General features: G+C 44.2%; 1 protein-coding gene across 1 annotated transcript in view; it reads left to right on the top strand.

Moving 5' to 3' along the window:
• The window catches only part of LOC100492996 (vasoactive intestinal polypeptide receptor), a 109,929-nt gene that overhangs the window by 36,415 nt on the left and 46,438 nt on the right, over window positions 1–27,076 (top strand). The window contains exon 5 of the mRNA XM_002935705.5: window positions 18,620–18,717. Coding sequence (XP_002935751.2) covers window positions 18,620–18,717 — 98 coding nt within the window. The remainder of the gene's footprint in view (window positions 1–18,619; window positions 18,718–27,076) is intronic.

Consider the following 27,076-nt stretch of genomic DNA (forward strand, 5'->3'; position numbering starts at 1 on the left):
CTCGGTATCCAGAGGCTGTTCCCTTAAGGAACACCTCCTCAAAAACCATTGCCCGAGAGCTGTTCCACATGTTCACCCGTACGGGAATTCCAAAAGAGATACTTACAGATCAGGGGACTCCCTTCATGTCTAGAGTAATGAAGGAGTTGTGCAAGTTTCTCCAAATCAAACAGTTACGCACATCTGTTTATCATCCCCAAACTGATGGGTTGGTAGAAAGGTTCAACAAGACCCTCAAGGGGATGTTCAAAAAAGTGGTTGATAAAGATGGGAGGAATTGGGATTGTTTACTTCCCTATCTTATGTTTGCCATTAGAGAAGTCCCACAGGCCTCTACGGGGTTTTCCCCCTTCGAGTTGTTATATGGGCGCCACCCACGAGGGCTGTTGGACGTGGCAAAGGAGACATGGGAATCTGAATCCACCCCATACAAAAGTGTGGTAGAGCATGTTGCAGACATGCAAGACCGTCTTGCAATGGTTATGCCCCTTGTGAGAGAGCATATGCTTCAGGCCCAGGAAGCTCAAAGCCGGATATATAATAGATCGGCTCGTGTCCGAACTTTCCAGCCTGGGGACAGGGTGTTAGTCTTGGTTCCTACATAGTTACATAGTTACATAGTTACATAGGGTTGAAAAAAGACCATTGTCCATCAAGTTCAACCCATCCGAGTAAACCCAGCACACAACCTATACTAACCAATCTATACACTCACATACATAAACTATATATATACAACCAGTAATACTAACTGTAGATATTAGTATCACAATAGCCTTGGATATTCTGCTTGTTCAAAAACTCATCCAGGCCCCTCTTAAAGGCATTAACAGAGTCTGCCATTACCACATCACTAGGAAGGGCATTCCACAGCCTCACTGCCCTCACCGTGAAAAACCACCTACGCTGCTTCAAATGGAAGCTCTGTTCCTCTAATCTATAGGGGTGACCTCTGGTGCGCTGATTGTTTTTATGGGAAAAAAGAACATCCCCCAACTGCCTATAATCCCCTCTAATGTACTTGTACAGAGTAATCATGTCCCCTCGCCTACAGTAGAAAGTAAGTTCCTGGCCAAATGGCAGGGCCCTTACGAGATTATAGAGCACATAGGGGAAGTTAATTATAAGGTGTCCCAACCAGACAGGCGTAAGAAGGAGCAGCTCTATCATGTGAACCTAATTAAGTCCTGGAAAGATAGGGAAGCCCTGTCAGCCTATTCTACAGCTGTAGAGGTAGAAATCCCTCATGTGCCTGAGGTAAAAGTGGCTGAGACCCTCACTAACAGTCAGAAGCAGGAAATGAGAGAATTCCTGATCAGGAATAGACAAATATTCTCAGACCAGCCTGGGCTTACTGAGATAATAAAACATGACATTATAACTGGACCTGGGGTTAAAGTCAATGTCAGACCTTATAGGATACCCGAGGCCCGACGCCAGGCAGTTGCGGAGGAGATTAAAAAGATGTTGGAGCTGGACGTAATTGAGGAGTCCCATAGTGACTGGTCCAGCCCCATTGTCCTTGTCCCAAAACCGGATGGGAGCATCCGATTTTGCAATGACTTCAGAAAGTTAAATGAGGTCAGCAAGTTTGATGCATATCCTATGCCCCGGGTAGATGAATTGATTGAAAGGCTAGGACAGGCCCGATACATCACCACTCTAGATCTTACCAAGGGGTATTGGCAGGTACCCCTCACCGAAGGGGCGAAAGAGAAGACGGCCTTTTCCACTCCTGAGGGGCAGTGGCAATATAAACGCTTACCGTTTGGCTTACATGGGGCCCCAGCTACGTTTCAGAGAATGATGGATCGCATTCTCAAACCACACAGAGGGTATGCTTCAGCCTACCTGGACGATGTGGTTATCTTTAGCCCGGACTGGGAAAGTCATTTGCCTCGGGTACAAGCGGTCCTTGACTCTATCTGGAAGGCTGGACTGACAGCAAACCCCAAAAAGTGTGCCATGGGGTTAGAAGAGGCCCGCTATTTGGGGTATGTTATTGGAAGAGGGGTAGTCAAGCCCCAGGTGTCCAAAATTGAGGGAATTCAGCAGTGGCCCCGGCCCAATTCCAAGAAGCAAGTGAGGGCTTTTCTTGGGATAGTGGGGTATTACAGGAGATTTGTCCCCAATTTTGCCTCCCTAGCATCCCCACTTACTGACCTCACAAAAGGGAGTAAAGCTGGAGCAATTAAATGGACCCCAGAGGCAGAGGAAGCCTTTCTAAACCTGAAGGCATCCTTGTGCAGATACCCGGTGCTAATAGCTCCTAATTTCAAGAAAGAGTTCCTTGTACAGACTGATGCCTCTGAGGTTGGGTTAGGGGCTGTTCTGTCACAAGTGGTGAATGGGGAAGAGCACCCGGTAGCATACCTAAGTAGGAAACTAACCCCCGCTGAATGCAGGTATGCCATTGTTGAGAGGGAGTGTCTGGCCATCAAGTGGGCATTGGAGAGCCTGAGATATTATCTCTTAGGGAGGCAGTTCAAACTTATCACCGACCATGCCCCACTTAAATGGATGGCCCAAAATAGGGAAAAGAATGCCAGGGTCACCAGGTGGTTCTTATCGCTTCAGAATTTTAAGTTCTCAGTGGAACATAGACCTGGAAAGTTGCAAGGTAATGCAGATGCTCTCTCCAGGGTATATTCATTGATGGCATGCTGTGCTCAGCCCCACGGGCTTGAGCAGAGGGGGGGGATATGTGGTATGGTGACAAAAAGGTCCCCGGTTTCCTGGGGAAAAGTGATTGACAACAGGTATGTTGGGCCACGGATTCTCAGACATTTTTACTGAGGTGAGACCAGCAGTGTTTGGGGCATAGAAACACTTTGTTTCTCTGCAGTTTTTTAAATTGTTGATCCGGGGCTGGTCTTACTGGGAATCCGCAAGAGCAGGGTGGGTGGATTCCCAAATCCATAGGCCAGGTTTTTCAGGAGGCCCTAGGCCTATTTGTAGTACACCTGAAGCTGTGCAGGGGAGCTGATGAGCCTGTGTGTGTGTGAGAGAGACACGCTGCTGGATTGGCTCAGCTTCAGGAGAAAGAGAAGCATTTACTTTTGTGTTAGCCAGGAGGCTTGATATTTCTGTTCCAACTGTTGTTTTATACCCCCTGCGAGGGGAAACTTCTGCAACCGCTGAAAAATAAACGCGGGCAGGAAGCCCTTACACCGGTCTTGGTGTGTGAAGTTGCCTCATTTGCAGCCTACCAGCGAGTGAACCCCCACACTTGTTAGAGAGAATGGATTCTTTGCTATTTTTTATGTATGATCAGGGCCGCTGCTGGCCAAATGGGTGCCCTAAGCAGATATTTATTTTTGTGCCCCCTCCCCCAAATATTACGGAAGTGCCCCCAATAGAAAGTGCCCCCATACACAGTGCCCCAATTGCCCCATAGACAGTAGCCCCCACATACAGTGCCCCCAATAGAAAGTGTCCCCATACACAGTGCCCCAATTGCCCCCATAAACAGTGCCCCCATACACAGTGCCCCAATTGCCCCCATAAACAGTGCCCCAATTGCCCCCATAAACAGTGCTCCAAATGCCCCCATAAACAGTACCCCCCCAAAGACAGTAGCCCCCACACACAGTGCCCCCAATTGCCCCCATAGAAATTACCCCCAACAGACCAGTCACCGGTGGCGGCTCCTTCGCTTATGCCACTGCAACAGGCACTTCTATAAGGTTGCTCCTCGTCGCTGACGTGTGACGTCATACGCACGGGCGCAACCTTATAAAAGGGCCTGTTGCAGCGGCATAAGCGAAGCAGCCGCCACCGGTGACTGGTATGTTAGTGCGCAGAGTGCGCACTCTGCGTAGGGAGTGGCGGTCCTGGGTGCCCCCCTGGGAGTTGGTGCCCTACGCAGAGTTCGTACTCTGCGTATAGGGATCGGCGGTACTGTGTATGATACTATGACCATGGCAAAGATGGGCTTTTAATCTTGATTATTGTATGTTCCTACCATGCATGGCTTTGTATCATGTGTAATAAGACAAATTAATTTTATAATGCAGTTTTTTTACTCTAACAGAAACATATACAAAATGCAGGCGTTCTGTATAGAACATACCTGATAGAATGCCTAAGGGGCTGATGCTGCTTCTTAAAAATATTACATTTTTAGGGTCATACAAAGAATATGAATGCTCTCTGTCTGCCTGGTCTTCAGGAAGATTCTGTACAGATTTGCAGTTGTTTCCATAGAAACTAATGATAAGATAAGATAATTGTGGGATGTTATTTAGATACCCTAAATAAATCCTGGGGTGAATGCTTCTAAAATGCATCTTTGTTAGTCTGCTTCATGGAAGTGTTGCTTGGGAACTGCCGCCCGCAGAACTCCCCATCAAATTCTCATCTAACATCTGGCGCTAGGTCTCATTAGTTTTAGTCGGAAATCTAATTGTACCAAACAGCCTGAATGACCATCAGTACCAAAACAACCAAATCAATTACCCAACACAGCAAAACTGAAATGGAAAAGGGAGTGTAAAGCTGGCCATACACGGGCAGATCCACTCGCTTGGCGACATCGCCAACCTACGGGTGGCGATATCGGGGAGGCATGTAGGCGAATTCGATCGTTTGGCCCTGGGGCCAAACGATCGAATTCTGCATGCGGCAATGGGGCAGTCAGTTCGGGGACCGCATCAACGAGCCGATGCGGTCCCCGATCTGACTGGATTTTATAACCTGCCCGATCGATATCTGGCCAATTTCAGGCCAGATATTGGTCGGCCAGGCCCCTCGTTTCTGCCCCTACATGGGCCGATAAACTTAGGCAGTGTTCTCAATTGCACCTTGATAGTTAGGTGAACAGACTCCCATTTGGCATGTCAACTAATTTTTTGGGAATCACCCTGATTACTCCCTTTTGCATGATTTTCTGCAGAAACAGCCCAATAACTTACCAGCTGCCACTGAAAAGCACAAAATTATAGGCACCATCTCTCCCTACTATACCTGCTATCCCACAGCCCCAGTCCCTTCCCAGAGGCTATTATCCCCCCCACTGCTACTATAGGCACCATCTCTCCCTACTATACCTGCTATCCCACAGCCCCAGTCCCTTCCCAGAGGCTATTATCCCCCCACTGCTACTATAGGCACCATCTCTCCCTACTATACCTGCTATCCCACAGCCCCAGTCCCTTCCCAGAGGCTATTATCCCCCCCACTGCTACTATAGGCACCATCTCTCCCTACTATACCTGCTATCCCACAGCCCCAGTCCCTTCCCAGAGGCTATTATCCCCCCACTGCTACTATAGGCACCATCTCTCCCTACTATACCTGCTATCCCACAGCCCCAGTCCCTTCCCAGAGGCTATTATCCCCCCACTGCTACTATAGGCACCATCTCTCCCTACTATACCTGCTATCCCACAGCCCCAGTCCCTTCCCAGAGGCTATTATCCCCCCACTGCTACTATAGGCACCATCTCTCCCTACTGTACCTGCTATCCCACAGCCACAGTCCCTTCCCAGAGGCTATTATCCCCCCACTGCTACTATAGGCACCATCTCTCCCTACTATACCTGCTATCCCACAGCCCCAGTCCCTTCCCAGAGGCTATTATCCCCCCACTGCTACTATAGGCACCATCTCTCCCTACTATACCTGCTATCCCACAGCCCCAGTCCCTTCCCAGAGGCTATTATCCCCCCACTGCTACTATAGGCACCATCTCTCCCTACTATACCTGCTATCCCACAGCCCCAGTCCCTTCCCAGAGGCTATTATCCCCCCCACTGCTACTATAGGCACCATCTCTCCCTACTGTACTTGCTATCCCACAGCCACAGTCCCTTCCCAGAGGCTATTATCCCACTGCTACTATAGGCACCATCTCTCCCTACTGTACCTGCTATCCCACAGCCCCAGTCCCTTCCCAGAGGCTATTATCCCACTGCTACTATAGGCACCATCTCTCCCTACTATACCTGCTATCCCACAGCCCCAGTCCCTTCCCAGAGGCTATTATCCCACTGCTACTATAGGCACCATCTCTCCCTACTATACCTGCTATCCCACAGCCACAGTCCCTTCCCAGAGGCTATAATCCCCCCCCACTGCTACTATAGGCACCATCTCTCCCTACTGTACCTGCTATCCCACAGCCACAGTCCCTTCCCAGAGGCTATTATCCCACTGCTACTATAGGCACCATCTCTCCCTACTGTACCTGCTATCCCACAGCCACAGTCCCTTCCCAGAGGCTATTATCCCACTGCTACTATAGGCACCATCTCTCCCTACTGTACCTGCTATCCCACAGCCACAGTCCCTTCCCAGAGGCTATTATCCCACTGCTACTATAGGCACCATCTCTCCCTACTGTACCTGCTATCCCACAGCCACAGTCCCTTCCCAGAGGCTATTATCCCCCCACTGCTACTATAGGCACCATCTCTCCATACTATACCTGCTATCCCACAGCCCCAGTCCCTTCCCAGAGGCTATTATCCCACTGCTACTATAGGCACCATCTCTCCCTACTATACCTGCTATCCCACAGCCCCAGTCCCTTCCCAGAGGCTATTATCCCCCCACTGCTACTATAGGCACCATCTCTCCCTACTGTACCTGCTATCCCACAGCCACAGTCCCTTCCCAGAGGCTATTATCCCCCCACTGCTACTATAGGCACCATCTCTCCCTACTATACCTGCTATCCCACAGCCCCAGTCCCTTCCCAGAGGCTATTATCCCACTGCTACTATAGGCACCATCTCTCCCTACTATACCTGCTATCCCACAGCCCCAGTCCCTTCCCAGAGGCTATTATCCCCCCACTGCTACTATAGGCACCATCTCTCCCTACTATACCTGCTATCCCACAGCCCCAGTCCCTTCCCAGAGGCTATTATCCCCCCACTGCTACTATAGGCACCACCTCTCCCTACTATACCTGCTATCCCACAGCCACAGTCCCTTCCCAGAGGCTATTATCCCCCCACTGCTACTATAGGCACCATCTCTCCCTACTATACCTGCTATCCCACAGCCCCAGTCCCTTCCCAGAGGCTATTATCCCACTGCTACTATAGGCACCATCTCTCCCTACTATACCTGCTATCCCACAGCCACACCCCCTTCTCAGAGGCCATTTTCTCATTGCTGTTGCTAGTGAGTGGAGGTGCTTTGAGTGTTCTGTGGTTCTGTGACTTTCTCCCAGGCCCAGCTGGGTCTGGGGGTTAGTTTTGTGGGTGCTTTTTTCTTTGTGTTTTTGGTGCTTTCCCTACTCAATGGGGAAGAAGGCAATAAAACCTTTTAGCCGGGTAGTGAAGACCCGTTTGGGCAGCAGCAAGAGGGCTGCCGGATCAAACATTGTGGTGACTGTGGAGCGCGCTGCAAAGGGCAATGTTTCCTGCTCTATTAAAGGAAAGAATAAGAAAAGTAAAAGTTGTTCCCAAAGCGGCATTGAGAGTGACTCTGACTCTGTGGAAATGGACGCCGGTGTTGGAGTAACTGCAGGGAGCTGCGGAGCTGCAACAGAGGCAAACCAGGAGGTGAGAGGAGAGTCTGATGGCTGCAAAATGGCTGCTGGCATTGAGGAGCTTGGAAGCCATGTGGCAATGGTGGTTGCAGAAAATGCTCTGACCAACCAGGAAATGGCTGCTGCCAGTGAGGAATATGGAAGCCGTGTGGCCCTGGAGGTTGCAGAGAGCGCTCTGAGTGACCAGGAGATGGCTACTGCCTGTGAGGTGCATGGAAACCGTGTGGCCCAGGACAGTGAGCAGGTAATGGCTGCCGGCCCCCTGGGGAAGGCAGGGGAAGGGCACAAAGTTACTGAGACTGTAATACAGTATGACACTATCATTAATGCTTTGAAAGAACTGAGGTGTTTAGAGGAGAAACAAGGCAAATTAAATAAAGACATTGACAGGCTTATAAAAAATCTGAAGTTGGCAAGAGGAGAGAGGAGAACTCTGTATATCAGGGAGTTGGCTTTCCACAATAAGGAGCTGGAAGACACTGAGACTTACATTAAAGACATTCTGGCTGTTATAGAGCCATGGAAGGAGCTGTATGGCAACAAGCAGAGATTTGAACAAATGAAAGAAGGCAATATGACTGCTGAGAGACTGCTAAAAGTTGCAGAACTGCTCAAAGAGACTGAGGTTTCAAAAACTCTTACTCAATGTAGTGTTGCTACTGATATTGTACAAAGTAACGGTATTTCCAATGCTGATAGTGTGCGTGCAGCTGCCATGAGTGGGGTGAGTGCTGGGGGCAGTGTGGGGCAAGCGGCTGGGGGCAATGCAATGTGTGTGAGTGAGGGGGGTGGGGCAGTGAGTGCTGAGGCAGCTGAGGTGCAAGCGGCTGAGAGTGGTGCAGCTGAGGTGCAGGTGATTGCAGGTAATGCAACGTGTGTGACTGAGGGAGCTGGGAGAGGTGGGGGAGGGGAAGGAAAAAATGTCGTTTATTCTGCTGGGGAAAGCAATGTGCATGGGGGGACTGAGAGTGTTGCTGGGGCTGCGGGGGGCAGTGTTTGGGAGGGAAGGAGATTCTTTGCACGTGAGCAGGATGAGGAGTTTGATGATGAGTTTGATAAGAGGAAGAATGTGGTGAAAATTAAGTGGGAGAAAGAGAGGGAGGATTTCCCGGGGCGCAGGTTTGTGGGCAGGAACATCATTAAGCAGTTGCTGGGTTTTACCCCACAGGATGTTTATGCCTTGCTGAGTGTCACAGACACAGAGTTTGATTTAAGCTTTAAGTTATCCCAAGGGTTAGAGGAGTTCTGGAGGCGGTACCATCCAAGTAAAGGGGCCAAGGAGTGGGAGGGGTTTAGGGTAATCCCTGTGTCCAAACCCGAAACCAAACTGGTTACCATTATCATGAAGAGAGAGACAGTGCATGAGCAGGACATCCTCATATGGCTCCGGCGCCAGTGCACTGTCCTATCCCCCCTGGAGCCGGTGTTTGATGAGGAGGGATTCTGGGTAGGGGGGTATAAAGTCCAAGTAAAATTGCATGTGGATCAGAATGTTCAGAAACATCTCCCAAATTCCTTTTTCATTGGGAAAGCAAGGGGTGTCTGTTTCTATGTGGGCCAGCCCAGGCTATGCTATAAATGTGGGTCCAACAGGCATTATGCTGTAAAGTGTAACATACAGAAATGTGCTTTGTGTGGGGAGACTGGGCACCCAAGCAAGGAGTGTGTAAAGGCCATAAAGTGTAACCTGTGTATGCAATCCGGCCATGCTTATAGGGCCTGCCCCGACGCCTGGCGCAACATTAGGAAGGCTTGTCCAAATTTGGAAGAAATAATGAGTACCCCAATGCCAGGGGAGAACTTGCCACAGACTGAGGGAGGGGGAAAGGAGAGGGCAGGTGGGGGAAAAGAGACAGACAGGGGGCGCCCAACAGAGGTGAGAGAGAAAGAGGCAGAGAAAGAGGGCAGGAAGAGTGAAAGGGGGAGGAATAAGGGGAATAAAAAGGCAAAGGTACAGGCATCCCAAGGGGGGGAGGATGGTTGGATAGTGGTGGGCAATAAATCAAAGGAAGTTAAGGAAGATCAGTGCCCAGGTGTAATGACCCTCCCAACTGAAAATAGATTTGTTTTGCCAGGAGGGAAGTCGTGGGGGGATTTGGCAGAAGAACAGGCAGAGTTGGAGAGAATGGAGGAGGAGGAAGAGAGGGAGAAAAGAAAAAGTCTCTCTTCTGATATCATCTCCAGCAGAAAAAAGAGCAAGAGGGAAGGGGCTTTTCAGTCTCAGGGGGCAGATTTGGAGTCACTGGAGGAAGGGGAGTTGGAAGAAGAAAGCGGGATGGAGAGTCAGGAGACAGGTATAAGGATACAGGTAAAAAGATCAGGTGGGAAAAGTTCTGATACGTCTCTAAACAAGAAACATAAAGATGCCTCTTGATATACATTTTATAACCATGAATGTTTGCAGCATTAAGAACAGAAAGACTCGCTTTATGGCTTTTGATTTCCTAGAGTCAGTGGCTGCAGATATTATCTTTCTGCAAGAGACTAGACTGACCTCTATCCAAGAGATAAGGGAGGCTAAAAGGGATTGGAAAGGGGGGTTTTCTTTTTGGTCGGTGGCTACTGAGCCAGCTGGTGGGGTTGGTATCCTCTTTAAAGGGGGTAGAAAAATTGAGGTAAAGAAGGTAGTAGACATATGGCTGGGAAGGTGTCTGATGCTGGATGTGCAGATTGATGGGTCCCTGTTGAGGTTGATAAATGTATATGGGCCCCAGACAATCTCAGAGAGGAGGAAATTATTATCAGAAATTAAGCAGTTCTTATACACATCTGCTCCTGTGATTCTAGCTGGGGACTTTAATCAGGTTCTCAGGGATGTGGACAGAACGGGAAGGTATAAAAAATATGAGAGCCAGTTTCTGGTGAATTTGGTGGAAGAGACCGGCCTTATAGACATCGCTACAGCCCATGGGAGAAAGGGGAAGCACACTTATTATTGTGGTGGGAGAAGCAGCAGAATTGATTTGGTTTTTGTTAAGAAAGGGGAGATTTTCTCAGAGATCAAGGAAACAGCAGTAGAATTTTCTGATCATTTAGCCCTGTCATTTTGTTATGGTTCTGTAGGAAAACCCAGATTTGGGAGGGGACTGTGGAGATTGGGGGCAGGTTCCCTAGAGGATGCAGAGGTAGGGAAATCCTTTGAGCGTTTATTGCAGAGGGAAGTCACAAAGGTAGATTTTTTCGGCTCACTATCAGAATGGTGGGATGCTACCAAGGATTCTTTTAGAACCTTTTTCAAGTCTGTCTCTTTTAAGAAAGGGAGGGAAAGAGAGCAAAAGTGCTGGTCCTTGAGAAGGAAGCTTGAGGTCTGTGTTTCGGAGGGAGAGGTGGGGGAAAAAGTGAACCGGCTCAAGTATCTGTTAAGACAGCAGCAGTATAGCCGCTACAAGTCCTTGGTTTTGGAAAGGGATTATGGGGTGTCCAACTCTCCAGACCCTTACCAAAACTGTAAGGAGACAGTTAAGAGAAAATTGGTGGAAGGTCTGTATGACTCCCAGGGTCACTTACAGAGTACTAGGGAGGGGATTCTGGGAGTTGTAAGATCATACTATGCTGAGCTTTTCAGAAAAAAAGCTTTGGATAGGGGAAAGATGCAAGCCTTCCTAGAGGCGACCCCAGGCCCTAACATTGAGAATTTGGACTTTTCCCCTTTGGTGAAAGAAATAACAGAGGAGGAGGTTTTGCAGGCCATTGACAAGCAGCAGAAGAAGAAGGCTCCTGGGCCGGATGGTTTAACAGCTGAGTTCTATAAAACTTTTAAGGTGAAGTTGGCACCAATTCTGGTGGAGGTGTTTAATGAGAGTTTAGTGAATGGGAGCCTTCCTTCTTCTATGCAGAACTCCTCGTTGATTCTGTTGTCAAAGGGGAAGGATTCGAGACACATTGAGAATTGGAGGCCTATTGCACTTCTCAACTGCGATAGGAAGCTTCTTGCAAGGATTTTTTCTGTAAGGCTGGGTAAGTTTGCTGGGCTTCTTTTGTCATCTTCTCAGTTCTGCTCGGTGGAGGGACGTGACATCTATGGGGCACTTCTACTTCTCAGGGAAACTTTGGAAAGGTGTAAACTAAATAAATGGGGAAGGTACTTTCTCTCATTAGATCAGGCTAAAGCTTTTGATAAAGTCGATCACGAAAACCTATGGGCTACTTTGCAAAAGTACCACATCCCGGGTCAGTTTATTGAATGGTTAAGAGTTTTGTATGGAGGGGCAAAGAGCTTCCCTTTAATTAATGGTTGGCAGGGTGAAGACTTTGAAGTGCAGGCTGGGGTGAGACAGGGATGCCCTCTTAGCCCACTCTTATACATATTTGCTCTGGATCCTTTTTTAAGGGGTTTGCAGAGTTGTGGTTTGGAGGGTGTTCCGTTTCCCATGGGTCAGTCTTTTAAGTCGGTAGCCTACGCGGATGATGTGACTTTGGTTCTGTCTTATCCAGAGGAGGAGTCGCTGGTGTCGGAGCACATCAAAAGTTATTCAGAGGCCTCTGGGTCTCTAGTCAACCAGGAAAAATCGGAAGCTCTTTGGGTTTTAGAAGGGAGACCAAGTTTTAATCTTGAGAATTTTCCCGTAGCCCCAGAGCAGGTTAGAATTCTGGGTATCAAATTTGGGAGAGGAGATAATGCTCAGGTAAATTGGGAAGAAAAGTTGGATGTTGGTATTGCAAAGGTTCAGTGATGGAAGGCATGGAAGCTGACCTATAGGGAAAGGATCGACATTATTAAAGCTTATCTGATTCCTTTGTTTCTCTTTGTTTCCTATGTCTTCTTATTGCCAGAAGCTCTCTATGTCCGGATCCAGAGCCTGTTCTTCCAGATGCTATGGGGGAGCAGGATCAATCCTGTAAAAAGGGGTGTGACCTTCCTGCAGAGAAAAAAGGGTGGGTTGGACATGTTATGTCCAGTGGGGTTCTTTTGCGTCATTTTCCTGAAATATAATTTTAGGAATTTGATGCAAGAAAAGAAATTGCTGTGGGAAGTCAGTGTTAAGGACTGGGTATCGCCATTTATCAAGGACTGGTTACTTGGGGACAGAGTGAAGGAGGTTCGAGTGAGAGGAGGCAGCATCCCATCATTTCTGAGCCAGGCAGTTAAGCTTCTGCGGAAATGGAGCATTGGAAAGCAGGAGTTATTTTCCTTCTCTAGGAAAAGTATTTATTTACGGGTTTTAGATTTTTTCTTTTGTACCCCCCCAATAGTGCAGGACTGTGTGAGTAGGATCATGGAGGAGAGTTTAAGCTTTCTGAATAGCAAGAGAATTCCGAAAAAATTTTGGGATAATGCTTGGCTGTCCTTTCATGGGAAGCTATTTGTAAGGGGAAACCTTAAGTATCGAAGTGTTGATAACAGGGCATGTCCTTGGGGTTGTGGGACAGAGGAGTCACAGGAGCATTTTCTAATTGAGTGTCCTGTCTCACAATCTCTGAGATGTCTACTGGCGAGACTGTTACACCTACAGATGCTTAGAGACCTCAACTATTCTGAGTTTGCCTATGGGGTGGTGGGTGCTGGGAGGGAGAATGGCACGGACAAAGAAACATTGTATATAATCATTATGGTGATAAGGTATCATCTCTGGCATATGAGATGCAAATGGACATTTGGACAAACGAAAGATCCTGCAGAACATGTTGCAAAAGTGATTGTAAATGAACTAATTCTTATTAAGACAATGGAAATTGAGAAATCTGTGGGAAATAAGATGCTTTGGAGAAATGTTCACTTTGTTTTTTGATGTGATATTGTTTATTATATATTTCTGTTTGATTGAAATGTAATTGTATTTCTGTTGTAACTGTTTCATATATTTTAATAAAATTCTCTCCCTACTATACCTGCTATCCCACAGCCCCAGTCCCTTCCCAGAGGCTATTATCCCACTGCTACTATAGGCACCATCTCTCCCTACTATACCTGCTATCCCACAGCCCCAGTCCCTTCCCAGAGGCTATTATCCCACTGCTACTATAGGCACCATCTCTCTCTACTATACCTGCTATCCCACAGCCCCAGTCCCTTCCCAGAGGCTATTATCCCCCCACTGCTACTATAGGCACCATCTCTCCCTACTATACCTGCTATCCCACAGCCCCAGTCCCTTCCCAGAGGCTATTATCCCCCCACTGCTACTATAGGCACCACCTCTCCCTACTATACCTGCTATCCCACAGCCACAGTCCCTTCCCAGAGGCTATTATCCCCCCACTGCTACTATAGGCACCATCTCTCCCTACTATACCTGCTATCCCACAGCCCCAGTCCCTTCCCAGAGGCTATTATCCCACTGCTACTATAGGCACCATCTCTCTCTACTATACCTGCTATCCCACAGCCCCAGTCCCTTCCCAGAGGCTATTATCCCCCCACTGCTACTATAGGCACCATCTCTCCCTACTTTACCTGCTATCCCACAGCCCCAGTCCCTTCCCAGAGGCTATTATCCCCCCACTGCTACTATAGGCACCATCTCTCCCTACTATACCTGCTATCCCACAGCCCCAGTCCCTTCCCAGAGGCTATTATCCCCCCACTGCTACTATAGGCACCATCTCTCCCTACTATACCTGCTATCCCACAGCCCCAGTCCTTCCCAGAGGCTATTATCCCACTTCCACTATAGCCACCACGTCTCTATAAATGATTGTGTATAATTTATAACAATTATTGCTGCTACATATTCTGCTGTTAATGGACTATGGAATGGAAACATTGGCAGAGAGAACATTATATTAATCAAAATTATCCCATTTTCTTTTTTAGTCACGTTATGATGACTCTGTTTTTAACTGTTCTCTTTATAAAATACGAAAGTGTATTTAAAGCTGTAGTTTTCTAACCATTTATTTTATTAATCTTTAGTTATGTTATGTTATGCTTTACATAACAGGGACTGCTACTCATTCACATCAGTCCTCCCAATCTCTCTAACACAACACACTGTATTATTGAACTTTCCTTATCTCCCAAGGTTTTTCAGACTGCTGCTGTTCAGTGGTTAAACTGCAATTCCCCACACCCCAACAGCTGAGAGATTAACCAGATGAGATTATAGGTAAAGGATTTTTCAAATAATCTGTTTAGGTGAAACTGTGAAATATTTTACCCTCTAGTCTTCTGTACTTGAGAAATATCCATATTCTGAAAATAGAAGACCCTCTGTTGGGTTGTTCTAGTAGGGCAAGTAGTAGATACAGGGCTTCTTTGCACCCACCAGCGCTCCCTAACTTATATGTTTGTATGACGCGTAAGTTAGGGACATCAGAGTAGATGCCCATATGTCTCTCCCCAACCTCACCTTATGAATATCATGCTACTGAATGCAGGCAGTACTGTATTCATGGAGTAAGCACAGGTTACATTGTTTATACCCCAGCAGCATGGAATAGCTGTAAAGGTGGCCATACATGGAAAGTTTTCAGTTGCCGATTCAGGTCCCTCGGACCAATTTGGAAGCTTATCTGCCCATTTATAGGCACCGCCAACAGGCCTACCCGACCGATATCTAGCCTAAAATTGGGAAGATTTGATTTTTCTCTCGGATCAAGGACCGCAATGGCTCGTTGATGTGGTCCTCTGCCTGCCTGCCCATATACCTGCTGTTTTAATCCAATTGTGTGGCTCTAGGGCCAAACTATTGAATTAGCCCAATATCACCCACTTTAGGTAGACTTATAGAGAGATCTGCTCATTTGGCAACCTCACCAAACAAGCAGGACTTACCGTGCATGGCTACCTTAATTCCATAATATCATGATTTTAAAAAATAGGGAGATAGGGGGAGATTAAGATTAATGAAATCTACTGGCACCATTCAAGAACGGAAGTTTTAAGCTGGTAAAAAGTAAAATAGGATACAATGATACCATGATCATGTTACCTCAAAAGGCAAGCATTAAATCTATGAGTCTGTGCAGATTGGCTTTTATTAAAAAATCTGGACCGGGTTGAGTAAAATCTGATATATACATGATATAAAACAAATCTAATTTACTTGAAAGAAGAGCATATAATAGCACCGGTGCCTTGCAAATATAGGCAAGATCTATAACTGAGCAGGATAATATCATTACTGTCTCTATCCTATACAAACTGAACAACCAGAAAAAAGTACACATGTACCAATATAAAAATACACAACACTCTTATATGTTTGGTAGAATTTTGTTTTGTAGAAGTCACTGTGTATGCCAGCAAAGGTTTACTGCACGGGTTATTTCTGGGAACCCAATAAGCTCATTGAAACAGCACATAACAAAGGTAGGAGGGCAACTTAATTAAGGATTGGGTGGCCCTGGTGCTTCTTACCTTTATTTTCCCAACAGATGTGATGTTAGTGTTCTATTTGGCTGGGGATGGCCTGACTCTGAGCGACAAGGTTATATTAAATAGCTAATATCAGCACAATGCATGGTGGGTGGTGTCCTAAGTTGTTTGTATCTTCAAAAAGTCCTACATCCAACACCACATATTTCTCAGAAAAATATTCCAATAGTATATAGTCAGGCAAACAAAATGCTGCCTGTGTTTTTCACTGTAAACTTAATGGGTAGCCACATCTGTGTTACTTTTTAAAACAATACTATTAGTTCCTCAAAGAACATGTAAACCACAGAAGAGGAAACGTGTAAACATGTCAACCATCCCCCACCATATAATACTCACAAGTGATTTTATTGAACAACTCAAACAGTAACATTCCAGGGATGTCTATCATATCTGTATTAGAGGCACCAACCAGAGGGTTTTTTCTTCTTTGAATAACCTCAACATTTAAAAAAAATTTAATTGTTACCTTATTTATTAAATCATTTGATTAAAAACACAACTAGATAAAATTGTCATAGAAGGAGAAGGAAAGTCATTTTGGCATTTTACTGCCAATAGATTCACCACAGTAGTGCCACCTAGAACGCTATATTTATTCTGCAGAAAGGTTTACCATACCTGAGTAAAGAGCCCTAGAAGCTTTCTCTGTTTGTTTAAGCTGCCATTTTAGCTTGGTCTTTATAGCTTCCTGCTGCAGCTCTAGCTGTTATAGCTCAGATTACACATTACTAAAGGAGGGGGGAGGGAGTTCTTAGCATTCTTGCGGGAGGGGGGAGCAGGGGAGTGGAGAGAGCTGGGTAGATTCTGGCCCCGGGAATGAAGGATTTTTCTGAGAGAGGAAGTCAGATACCTAAGAACATGTTTACAAAAAAGGAGACAAGAAATCCAGTTTCTTTTGATAGAGGACTCAGTGCAGCATTACTGTAAGTCAGTGATCCCCAACCAGTGGCTCAGGAGCAACATGTTGCTCCCCAACCCCTTGGATGTTGCTCTTAGAACCCCAAACCAGGGAGTTATTTTTGAATTCCTGACTTGGGGGCAAGTTTTGGTTGAATAAAAACAAGATTTCCTACCAAATAAGCTGATAGTGTGCATAGAGGCTGCCTAATAGCCAATCTTAGCCCTTATTTGGCACCTCCATGAACTTTTATGATACTTGTGTTGCTCTCCAAGTCTTTTTACAGTTGACTGTGGCTCACGAGAAAATAAGGTTGGGGATGCCTGCTGTAAGTGCTTATTGCTGTATTTACATAGACCTTTCTGATAAAGCTTTCTTAGTTTTTACCTTTCCTTCTCCTTTAATGGGTCGACAAGCTATAAAGAAATCCAAAAAAACTCAAATTGCCTAGGATAGCCCTCACTGACTTCTATATGGCCTTAAAACCATTCTGATACCATTACCATTTAGATTTTTTTTTTTTGGGGGGGGGGGTTGTTGTTGACAGCAGCTCAAAATAAAACCTGGCCTGGTTGTGTTGCTATCAGCACTAGTGATGAGCGAATCTGTTCTGTTTCGCTTCGCCGAAAAATTCGCAATCTTTCAAAAGATCCGCGAAACAGTGAAAAATTCGCGAAACGCCGAAAATGGCGTGCGACAAAAAAAGTTTGTCGCCCGCGGCTATTATTTTGTCGCTCGGCAATTGTTTTGTCGCCCGCGGCAATTGTTTTGTCGCGCGGCTATTGTTTCGTCGCCCGCGGCTATTGTTTTGTCGCGCGGCTATTGTTTCGTCGCCCGCGGCTATTATTTTGTCGTGCGGCTATTATTTTGTCGCGCGGCTATTATTTCGTCGCCCGCGGCTATTATTTCGTCGCCCGCGGCTATTATTTTGTCGCGCGGCTATTATTTCGTCGCCCGAGGCTATTATTTTGTCGCACGGCTATTCTTTTGTCGCACGCGGCTATTCTTTTGTCGCACGCGGCTATTATTTAGTCGCGCAGCTATTCTTTTGATGCCCGCGACTATACTTTTTTGACGCCGGCGACAATTTTTGGACGTGCAACGAATTTTTCTGCTGCGAATTTTTTCATCCGTTTCGCAAAACAATCCGCCAATGGCGAAACGTGGAAATTCGCCGCGAATCCATGCCTGGCTAAATATTTCGCCCATCACTAATCAGCACCAATATGTTTTACCCATGGGAGAGCTTATAACTTTATATCTATATTTATGTATGGCAGTTGATGAAGCCCTTTATCATCCATTAGTTTTCCAGGTAAGGGCATTTTCCAGGCATTAGGGCATGAATAAATTGCACATTTCTATGACTTAGTATGAACATAAATAAGAGTAAGGCTGACATCTGCCTCAGCTAAATGGCATCACACGTAATCTCTGTACAGATTGCCCATCAATCTCCCCCTCATACCTTATGTATAAATGCAAACCAGATTTAGTCCCTTAATCAGCATATCTAGAAATGTAACAGCAAAGGACAATTACATAAAATGTCATTGATTCAATTGTATATTGTTTTTGTTTTTTCTTGATATATTTAAGCAATTACAAAGCAATCACATAACAATGTCTATCGTATATATCTGTAGATCAAGGAGTATTGTAGGGATGTTTATAATGTGGTTGAGGAACTGAAAACAAACAAAAACTCGCCCAAAACTAGGAAGGGGCAGGGTTGAGGTTAGACTTTGGCCAGAAGATATTGCCTTTTTTTATCCTTATATAAAATATTTTATTTTTATTTTCAAAAATAGTCAGAATTTGGTGGACCAGTTACCTATGGCTGTAAATAAGGATTTCAAATTAGATAACTATTTTTGAACTCGTTTCTTTATGTTTCAGAGAGAATATTTCCATACAGTGAAAATCCTGTACACCTGTGGCTATGCAGCATCGCTTACTGCTCTCGTGACTGCCATCAGCATCTTCTCCCTCTTCAGGTTAGCACTAATTCCACCTACTTTTTGACCAGCAGAAAGAGTGACACATTGCAATTATCTCCTAAAGAAGCTGCAACAGAGATGAAATGCATAATGGTGGTTGACTATGGTCTGTGGCTTAGCCACCACATGTCCACGGTGTTAGAAAGGATACTATTAAATAATTGGGGCAATTAATAAGGGGTATTTGTATGGAACTTTGCATTTAGCCGCAGTTGGCTTGTCCAGTCCAGTAGATCTTTATGGGCATGAAGGTGGCATTATTAGATGGGTTTTTATGGCTTTAATGGCTATAATAGAAGTTATGTTTTATGTCAACTATCCTGAACTTGCCCACTTTGAAAAGGTGATTGTGGCTGATTCTATAGTTATTACTTTGTGTGTTTTTGAGCTTGCACCCACCATTCACTTAGTACTTTAGATTAACTTCCCTCTGCAAGACAGGCCCGGCCTACTTAGTAGTTTGGGTCCCAGTGATTATTATTAGGTGGTAGTAGGCGGAGACTGCCTGCCTATTTGGTAAACAAATGCCACTGCCAAAGAACATCAGTGGAAGCCTACTTAGTGTTGAGGGCCCTTAAGTAATTTGAAGCCTCTTTGACCTACAGATGAATGCCTAATATTGTTATTCAGGGTGCAGGGAATGAAGGGGCCCCTACATTGATTCTGACATGTAACATCTTGCCTTACGTCTGTTCTGTGATTCATATTTATAAACTGCGCCATTGTACAGAAGAATTGTGCATTTTTATAGTGCTTTTCTTTCATTAGATCACAGCAATCAAAACAGCCTTTTCTAATCACAATAATTAACTCTCTTTTTACGACAGATATACTTATTAGGGCTCATTCAGAAAAGTACAGGGCTCCTTTACCGGATGCATGGGCTCAATGTTTTGATGGTAAATTTGTAATAACTTGTTCTTTGCCCCCTTCTGTCTCCAATATGTCCCCAGCCCACCTCCAATCTCCCATCCCAGCTTCCACTCTAGCACACCCTACTCACTAATTTTCCTTGGATGTGGCCCATCACAACTCTACCCCGGTACAATGGACCCACCCTTCATGGACCCACCCTTGCCCTGGCCAGTAACAATGGTCCAAAAGGCAGCAACCCTACCCATTGGACAGGCTAAGGCTTATTCTACACCCTTGCATGATAAACAACCCCTAACAAGTGCCTCATTGGGTGTCTCCTTGGAATTATGCCACTAATTGAATATTTGAACCCCAGCTCTCAAGTCATGACCACAAAGTAAACAGACAGGCTCTGACAACTCCCTGATGCAAAAGTTATGCAAAGCTATTCCATGAAAGTGTCTAAAGGGGAACTTTGCCTATGGACAATCTCTGTATATATAGCAGAAAGAGGTATTTGAGCAACTTCACAAATGATCTTCCTATTCATTTTATTAGCCTTTCTAGAGAAACTTAAAAGACCACCTACATTAGTGGCTATGAAAACCAGAGAGGAGATTAAACGTAAAGATTTTCATTGTGATTATTTCCCACGGTTTAGCTTTCCATTCCGAGTTCATCATCTAATTATTTCCCACTCTGACATTAAAACAAAATAAAAAATCAGCTGCAATAAAATGTAAATTTAATTAAAAAAACACACAAAAATGAAGACAAATTGCACCTTGCCTTACAATGCTATTAAATGTTAAATAGAAGCCTAACCATTCCTGTAAAGGAGAAGGAAAGGTAAAAACTAAGGAAGCTTTATCAGAAAGGTCTATGTAAATACAGCCATAAGCACTTACAGTAATGCTGCACTGACTTCTCTGTCAAAAGAAACAGGATTTGTTGTTTCTTTGTTTTCCTGTGCCAGAGACACGCAGCTCTCTCCTCTCTCCTGCTCCCCCCTCCCTCAAGAATGCTAAGGACTCCCTCCCCCATCCTTACGAATGTGGATCTGAGCCAATCAGCAGGAAGCTTCCTCATAGTCTTACACACTGAGCATGTACACCGGTCTTGGTCTTGGTGCAGGAGTGAGGCATTATGGGAACTTTCTTTACAGAGCTCAGTGTTTTTTCTTCCTATGAGGCTTCTGATCATCTGAACAGGAGAAATATGGGGAAACTTGAGGGCACTATTGAGAGAACTGAAGGTATGCCTGCAGCTTGAGATTAACTCTTTATCAGCCTTTCCTTCACCTTTAAAAAGAAAGAATTTTTCTTACATTTCTGGAAACTTCCTTTTGCCTCAGTTAATAAGTTTACCTCTCTTTTGTGTGGCCTGTTATCATTCATTACTTTTTGTACTTTTTGGTACATTTCATTTTTTTATTTTTTTTTTGTAAAGATAATAATACAATTTCCGAATCATGCCAGTGACTTTCTGATTTATTTCCTTGCGGCTGTGGATGGAATATAATGCGGTTGCTTTTCTCACTGTTTTTCTGCCGAACGAGGCACAGACTGTTCCCAGCTGCACACGTATTTTTATTGGATCATTTAAACCAAATCATTTTTGTCTATTTGATGTGCCCACCTGATCCTTATTGTTTCCATGGGAAGACACCGGGCATGCCAGCTAGTTCTCTGTGCTGCAGTCTCACACTAGAAATATTAAAACATCCTATTTTGGTGCATTTATTTGTGCCGACGTGAACAGCGGTATTGAAACGACATCGGGGGAGAAAAACTTGATTAAGTGGAATTGTCAGATTTTCAAACTCTTAGCAGAATAATGCAAGATAAAGAGCAAACAGGGGGAGATTTGCTCACAGAGATAGAAAACTACTGCCTAGAAAACAAAAATTTCAGCCCCCAAAAAGTTGCTTTTTGCATCTAATCCAGCGATGTGCTCTAGGGTTGCCACCTCACCTGCCCGGGAACTCCTAACTGGGAGACAGGGAGTGATGTCCTGCCCGGTTTTCCAAAACCGGTCTGTCTGGGTTAAAACCGGACAGGTGGCAACCCTACTGTGCACCCTGGCTCCCACAATTCTACATTAATGGGCAAATTTATGATAGACTAAACTGGGGAATGCCAACTTTCTGTAACTTTCTTGAAACTTTTCTGACTTTATCAGAGCTGATATCTGTGCCACTTCGACTATTTTTAACAGTTAAACACAATTCTGAACTATGGCAGTGATAGTGACTTGAATGCTCATTCAGGGAAAATGTAGAAAAGTTGCATAAACGCCGGCCTACTCACCCACCTCACAACCCACTGCCCTCCTCCCATCTCACCTTTCTTCCCTTGCATGTACATGGGCGCTGACAGTGAGGGGGGAGCATGATGGGCCGGGATAAGCGAGCAAGGACCAGTAATATGCCAGCAGCGGGGGGATGAGGGCACAGAGTAGGCAAGTAAAAGAGGTACATGCCTAGGCCCCCCCCCAGCCTTGCACCCTAGACATATGCCTCTTCTGCCTACCCGTAGTTCTGGCCCTTAGTGATGAGCAAATCTGTCCCGTTTCGCTTCACCATAAAATTTGCGAAACGGCGGAAAATTTGTGAAATGCATTTGTTGCGCAATTTTTTTGTCTCCACTTCTTTTTTTGGTTGCCCGTGTGTTTTTTTTTTTTTGTCGCCATCTTTTTTTTTTACGTGACCGCATCCTTTTTTGACGTCAAATTTTTTTGACGCGCGACGAATTTTTCCACTGCAAACTTTCACAGAAGTTTCTCTAAATAATTTGCCAATGCCGAAATGCGGAAATTCACTGCACAAAAAATTCGCTCATCACTATTGGCCCTGAAAAAATGCCAATTGTGGCCTTTTTTGCACTTTGCGCATTGTGTGGGGCATTGTAAATAAGCCCTAAAGTCTAAAACAGAGGTCTCCAACCTTTTTTTTTTTTTTACCAATGATCCACATTTAAATGAAAAAGAGTTGGGGAGCATAAAAAATGTACCTGGGGGTACCAGATAAGGGCTGTTGTGGCTATTTGGTAGCTCCTATGTGGACTGTTTGTCAGTATACCTGGATTTATACAGGTATGGGATCCCTTATCTGGAAACCTGTTATCCAGAAAGCTCCGAATTACAGAATGCCCATCTCCCATAGACTCCATTTTAATCAAATAATTCAGAATTTTAAAACTGATTTTCTTTTTCTCTGTAGTAATAAAACAGTACCTGTACTTGATCCCAACTAAGATATAATTACCCCTTATTGGGGGCAGAACAGCCCTATTGGGTTTATTTCATGGTTAAATGATTCCCTTTTCTCTGTAATAATAAAACAGTACCTGTACTTGATCCCAACTAAGATATAATTACCCCTTATTGGGGGCAGAACAGCCCTATTGGGTTTATTTCATGGTTAAATGATTCCCTTTTCTCTGTAATAATAAAACAGTACCTGTACTTGATCCCAACTAAGATATAATTACCCCTTATTGGGGGCAGAACAGCCCTATTGGGTTTATTTAATGGTTAAATGATTCCCTTTTCTCTGTAATAATAAAACAGTACCTGTACTTGATCCCAACTAAGATATAATTACCCCTTATTGGGGGCAGAACAGCCCTATTGGGTTTATTTCATGGTTAAATGATTCCCTTTTCTCTGTAATAATAAAACAGTACCTTGTAATTGATCCCAACTAAGATATAAGATGCAAAACAATCCCATAGGGTTTAATTAATGTTTTATTGATTCTTTAGTAGACTTAAGGTATGGAGATCCAAATTACGGAAAGACCCCTTATCCGGAATACCCTTGGTCCCGAGCATTCTGGATAACGGGTCCTATACCTGTACAAGCAAAATGTGCCTCAAAGACAGGAATTTAAAAATTAGAACCTTTTTCGAGGCCACCAAGGGTTTGGTGACCAATATGTCAATTTGAATCACCATACCTTGTCTACTAAATAAACCCAGTAGATTGTTTTACCTCCAGTAAGGATGAATTATATCTTCATTGGGATCAAGTACCTCGTACTGTTTAGTACAGAATAACAGATCTCATACCTGTACAAATATATTTGTTGTTCCTTTCTATCTGGATAAACATGCATTCGTATATGTGCTATTATTTAAGTACAGGGTATCCAGGCCCCATAAAGGTTGGTCCCAACAGCAAAGGCATATTTAGGGACCATTGTAACGTCAAACAGACTTTGCTCTAGATTTGCTCTAGATCTATTAACTCATAGCAACCAATCAGCAGGTGGCATATAATGGTGTAGTTCTTCATAGCAAGCATTGATTGGCTTCTAGAATTCACTGTACCTTTTTATTCCACTAGATATATTAAACTGTAATACATTTAACACAAACATTTATTTGAAATTTAATACTAAATATTCACCGAGCTTAGAATTTTCGTTGGTATCGAAATGTCACTGTTCTGTTTTTGTGATACAAGAAAAAGCCACTTCTTTCAGATGAATAATTGTAAATGACCCTGGTGTTACACAAAAAAAATTGCATTCTGCTGTCATTTCTAGCTAGTCATTTATTTACCTTAGTTGTTTTTCCCCTGGAATTACAAAATGCTTCATGGCTGTGAGATAATAGGGAGTATTTTAACTGAGAAACTTGTGCTGTTTCATAATACTCCTGGCTGTTTAAGCTATTGTAAATTCTATTGAAAGTTATATTTTACGCTTTGCTGGTTCCGACTCTTCAGCAGAAATTAGCTGATTAATAGGCCTGGAGGAGGACTCACTTCTACTTGTTTCAAAAGTCTGAACCAGCAGTAAAGATAGCAGGGCTGACTTACGTCTGCAAACGCAGTGGGCAACTTGTGTTTTTGCACCTAAAACCACTGTTTGTCAGTATACCTGGATTTATACAGGTATCGGACCCCTTATCCGGAAACCCGTTATCCAGAAAGCTCCGAATTGCGGAAAGCCCGTCTCCCATAGACTCCATTTTAATCAAAAAATTCAGAATTTTAAAAATGATTCCCTTTTCTCTGTAATAATAAAACAGTACCTTGTAATTGATCCCAACTAAGATATAATTACCCCTTATTGGGGCAGAACAGCCCTATTGGGTTTATTTAATGGTTAAATGATTCCCTTTTCTCTGTAATAATAAAACAGTACCTGTACTTGATCCCAACTAAGATATAATCAATCCTTATTCGATGCAAAACAATCCTATTGGGTTGATTTTTTAGCAGACTTAAGTTATGGAGATCCAAATTACGGAACGACCCCTTATCCGGAATACCCTTGGTCCCGAGCATTCAGGATAACGGGTCCTATACCTGTACTTGCATCAAAATGCTCTTGTTGCACTTCTGTATATTGGCGCTTGGTGCCACTCAGTCCTTCCTGCCTTCTGTTCCAAATCAGGTGCTGATGCCCCTATTGATACAGAAGAACCCAGGAGCTACCGGCCATCTCCTGTCCAGGCTGTAGCTCCAGGGTTCAGCATCCTCAGAACCTTGCATCTATAGGTGCAGCACACTTGTACCAAAAGAATAGGGTGCACACTAGTGATGAGCAAATTGTTTCGCCAGGCATGGAATCACAGGGAATTTCCGCATTTCGCCATTGGTGAATTTTCTTGCAAACATCAAGAAAGTCTCAGTCGTGTCCAAAAAAGTCTTGGTCATGTCAAATTAGCCACGGCCACATCAAAGACAGAGACAAAAATCCCTCTGCACTCACCCATATCAATATATTAAGACATGTTGTTAGCAAAGCTACTAAAAAACTCCCTTCCCTTTTAACAAAACAGGAATTGTTTGTAGTGATGGGCATAATGTTTCAGCAGGCATGGATTCGCATGGATTCGTTTTGCCATTGACGGATTGTTTCGCGAAACGGATGAAAAAATTTGCAGCGGAAAAATTCGCCACATGTCCAAAAATTGTCGCCTGCGACAAAATAATAGCCGCGGGCGACAAAATAATAGCCGGGGGTGACAAAAGAATAGCCTCAGGCGTTTCGCAAATCTTTTGAAAGACTCGCAAATTTTTCGGCGAAGCGAAACAGGACAGATTTGCTCATCACTAATTGTTTGTCCATATATTGAAATATATTCAAGTGGCCAAAGAAGTCATCCCTGGTCTGGCCAGTCCCACACTTGCTTTTATCTGATTCAAGAATTCTGCTGTTTCATGAATCATTTCTCACAGGTACTAAGTTTAATCTGAAAACTTGCTTTTCAAGGTTGTTACTTCCAAATGGTTGCCTATTTTTCAAAGCCAATATAATGTGTAGTGGCCACTAAAAAGGGCAACCGTTTGGGAGTTTTAACTCTAGAAAGCAAGCTGCAAGTTATTGTCCTTAATATATTGATACAAGTGCAGAAAATCTTTGGTCTTTGTATGAAATTTGTGGTCACATCCCCATTGCGCCCCCATAATTACATTAGATTAATTTAAGAAATGTGAGTGTAGGACTGGGGGTGACTATGACATAGTTGGCCAGCTTGAAGTATATTGCAATACAGGTATGGGACCTGTTATCCAGAATGCTGGGGACCTGGGGTTTTCCGGATAAGGGGTCTTTCCGTAATTTGGATCTCCATACCTTAAGCCTACTAAAAATCATTTAAATATTGAATAAACCCAATAGGATTGTTCTGCCCCCAATAAGGATTAATTATATCTTAGTTGGGACCAAGTACAGGTACTGTTTTATTATTACAGAGAAAAGGGAATCATTTAACCATTAAATAAACCCAATAGGGCTGTTCTGCCCCCAATAAGGGGTAATTATATCTTAGTTGGGATCAAGTACAGGTACTGTTTTATTATTACAGAGAAAAGGGAATCATTTAACCATTAAATAAACCCAATAGGACTGTTCTGCCCCCAATAAGGGGCAATTATATCTTAGTTGGGATCAAGTACAGGTACTGTTTTATTATTACAGAGAAAAGGGAATCATTTAACCATTAAATAAACCCAATAGGGCTGTTCTGCCCCCAATAAGGGGTAATTATATCTTAGTTGGGATCAAGTACAGGTACTGTATTATTATTACAGAGAAAAGGGAATCATTTAACCATGAAATAAACCCAATAGGACTGTTCTGCCCCCAATAAGGGGTAATTATATCTTAGTTGGGATCAAGTACAGGTACTGTTTTATTATAACAGAGAAAAGGGAATCATTTTTAAAACTTAGTATTATTGGCTTATAATGGAGTCTATGGGAGATGGCCTTTCTGGATAACGGGTTTCCGGATAAGGGATCCCATACCTGTATATGGACACACAATCTCTGATTTCTTTATGTATTTGAAGTACATAAATCCAAGAATATGTTTAATTTAAATAGATCCCAACTTAGAATAGCCATAATAGCCTCTATTTTTGGATTTCCATAACCACCAGCGAAACATTCAAAGAATGCTTTACACTGCTGAAGGAAAGTGCCGCCCTTTACAAATTAACATTGACTTCTGTAACTTCATACAAGTCACATGGCATTATGGAAT

The sequence above is a fragment of the Xenopus tropicalis genome, chromosome 10 (assembly GCF_000004195.4).
Source record: "Xenopus tropicalis strain Nigerian chromosome 10, UCB_Xtro_10.0, whole genome shotgun sequence".
In the NCBI taxonomy this organism is placed as follows: Eukaryota; Metazoa; Chordata; class Amphibia; order Anura; family Pipidae; genus Xenopus; species Xenopus tropicalis.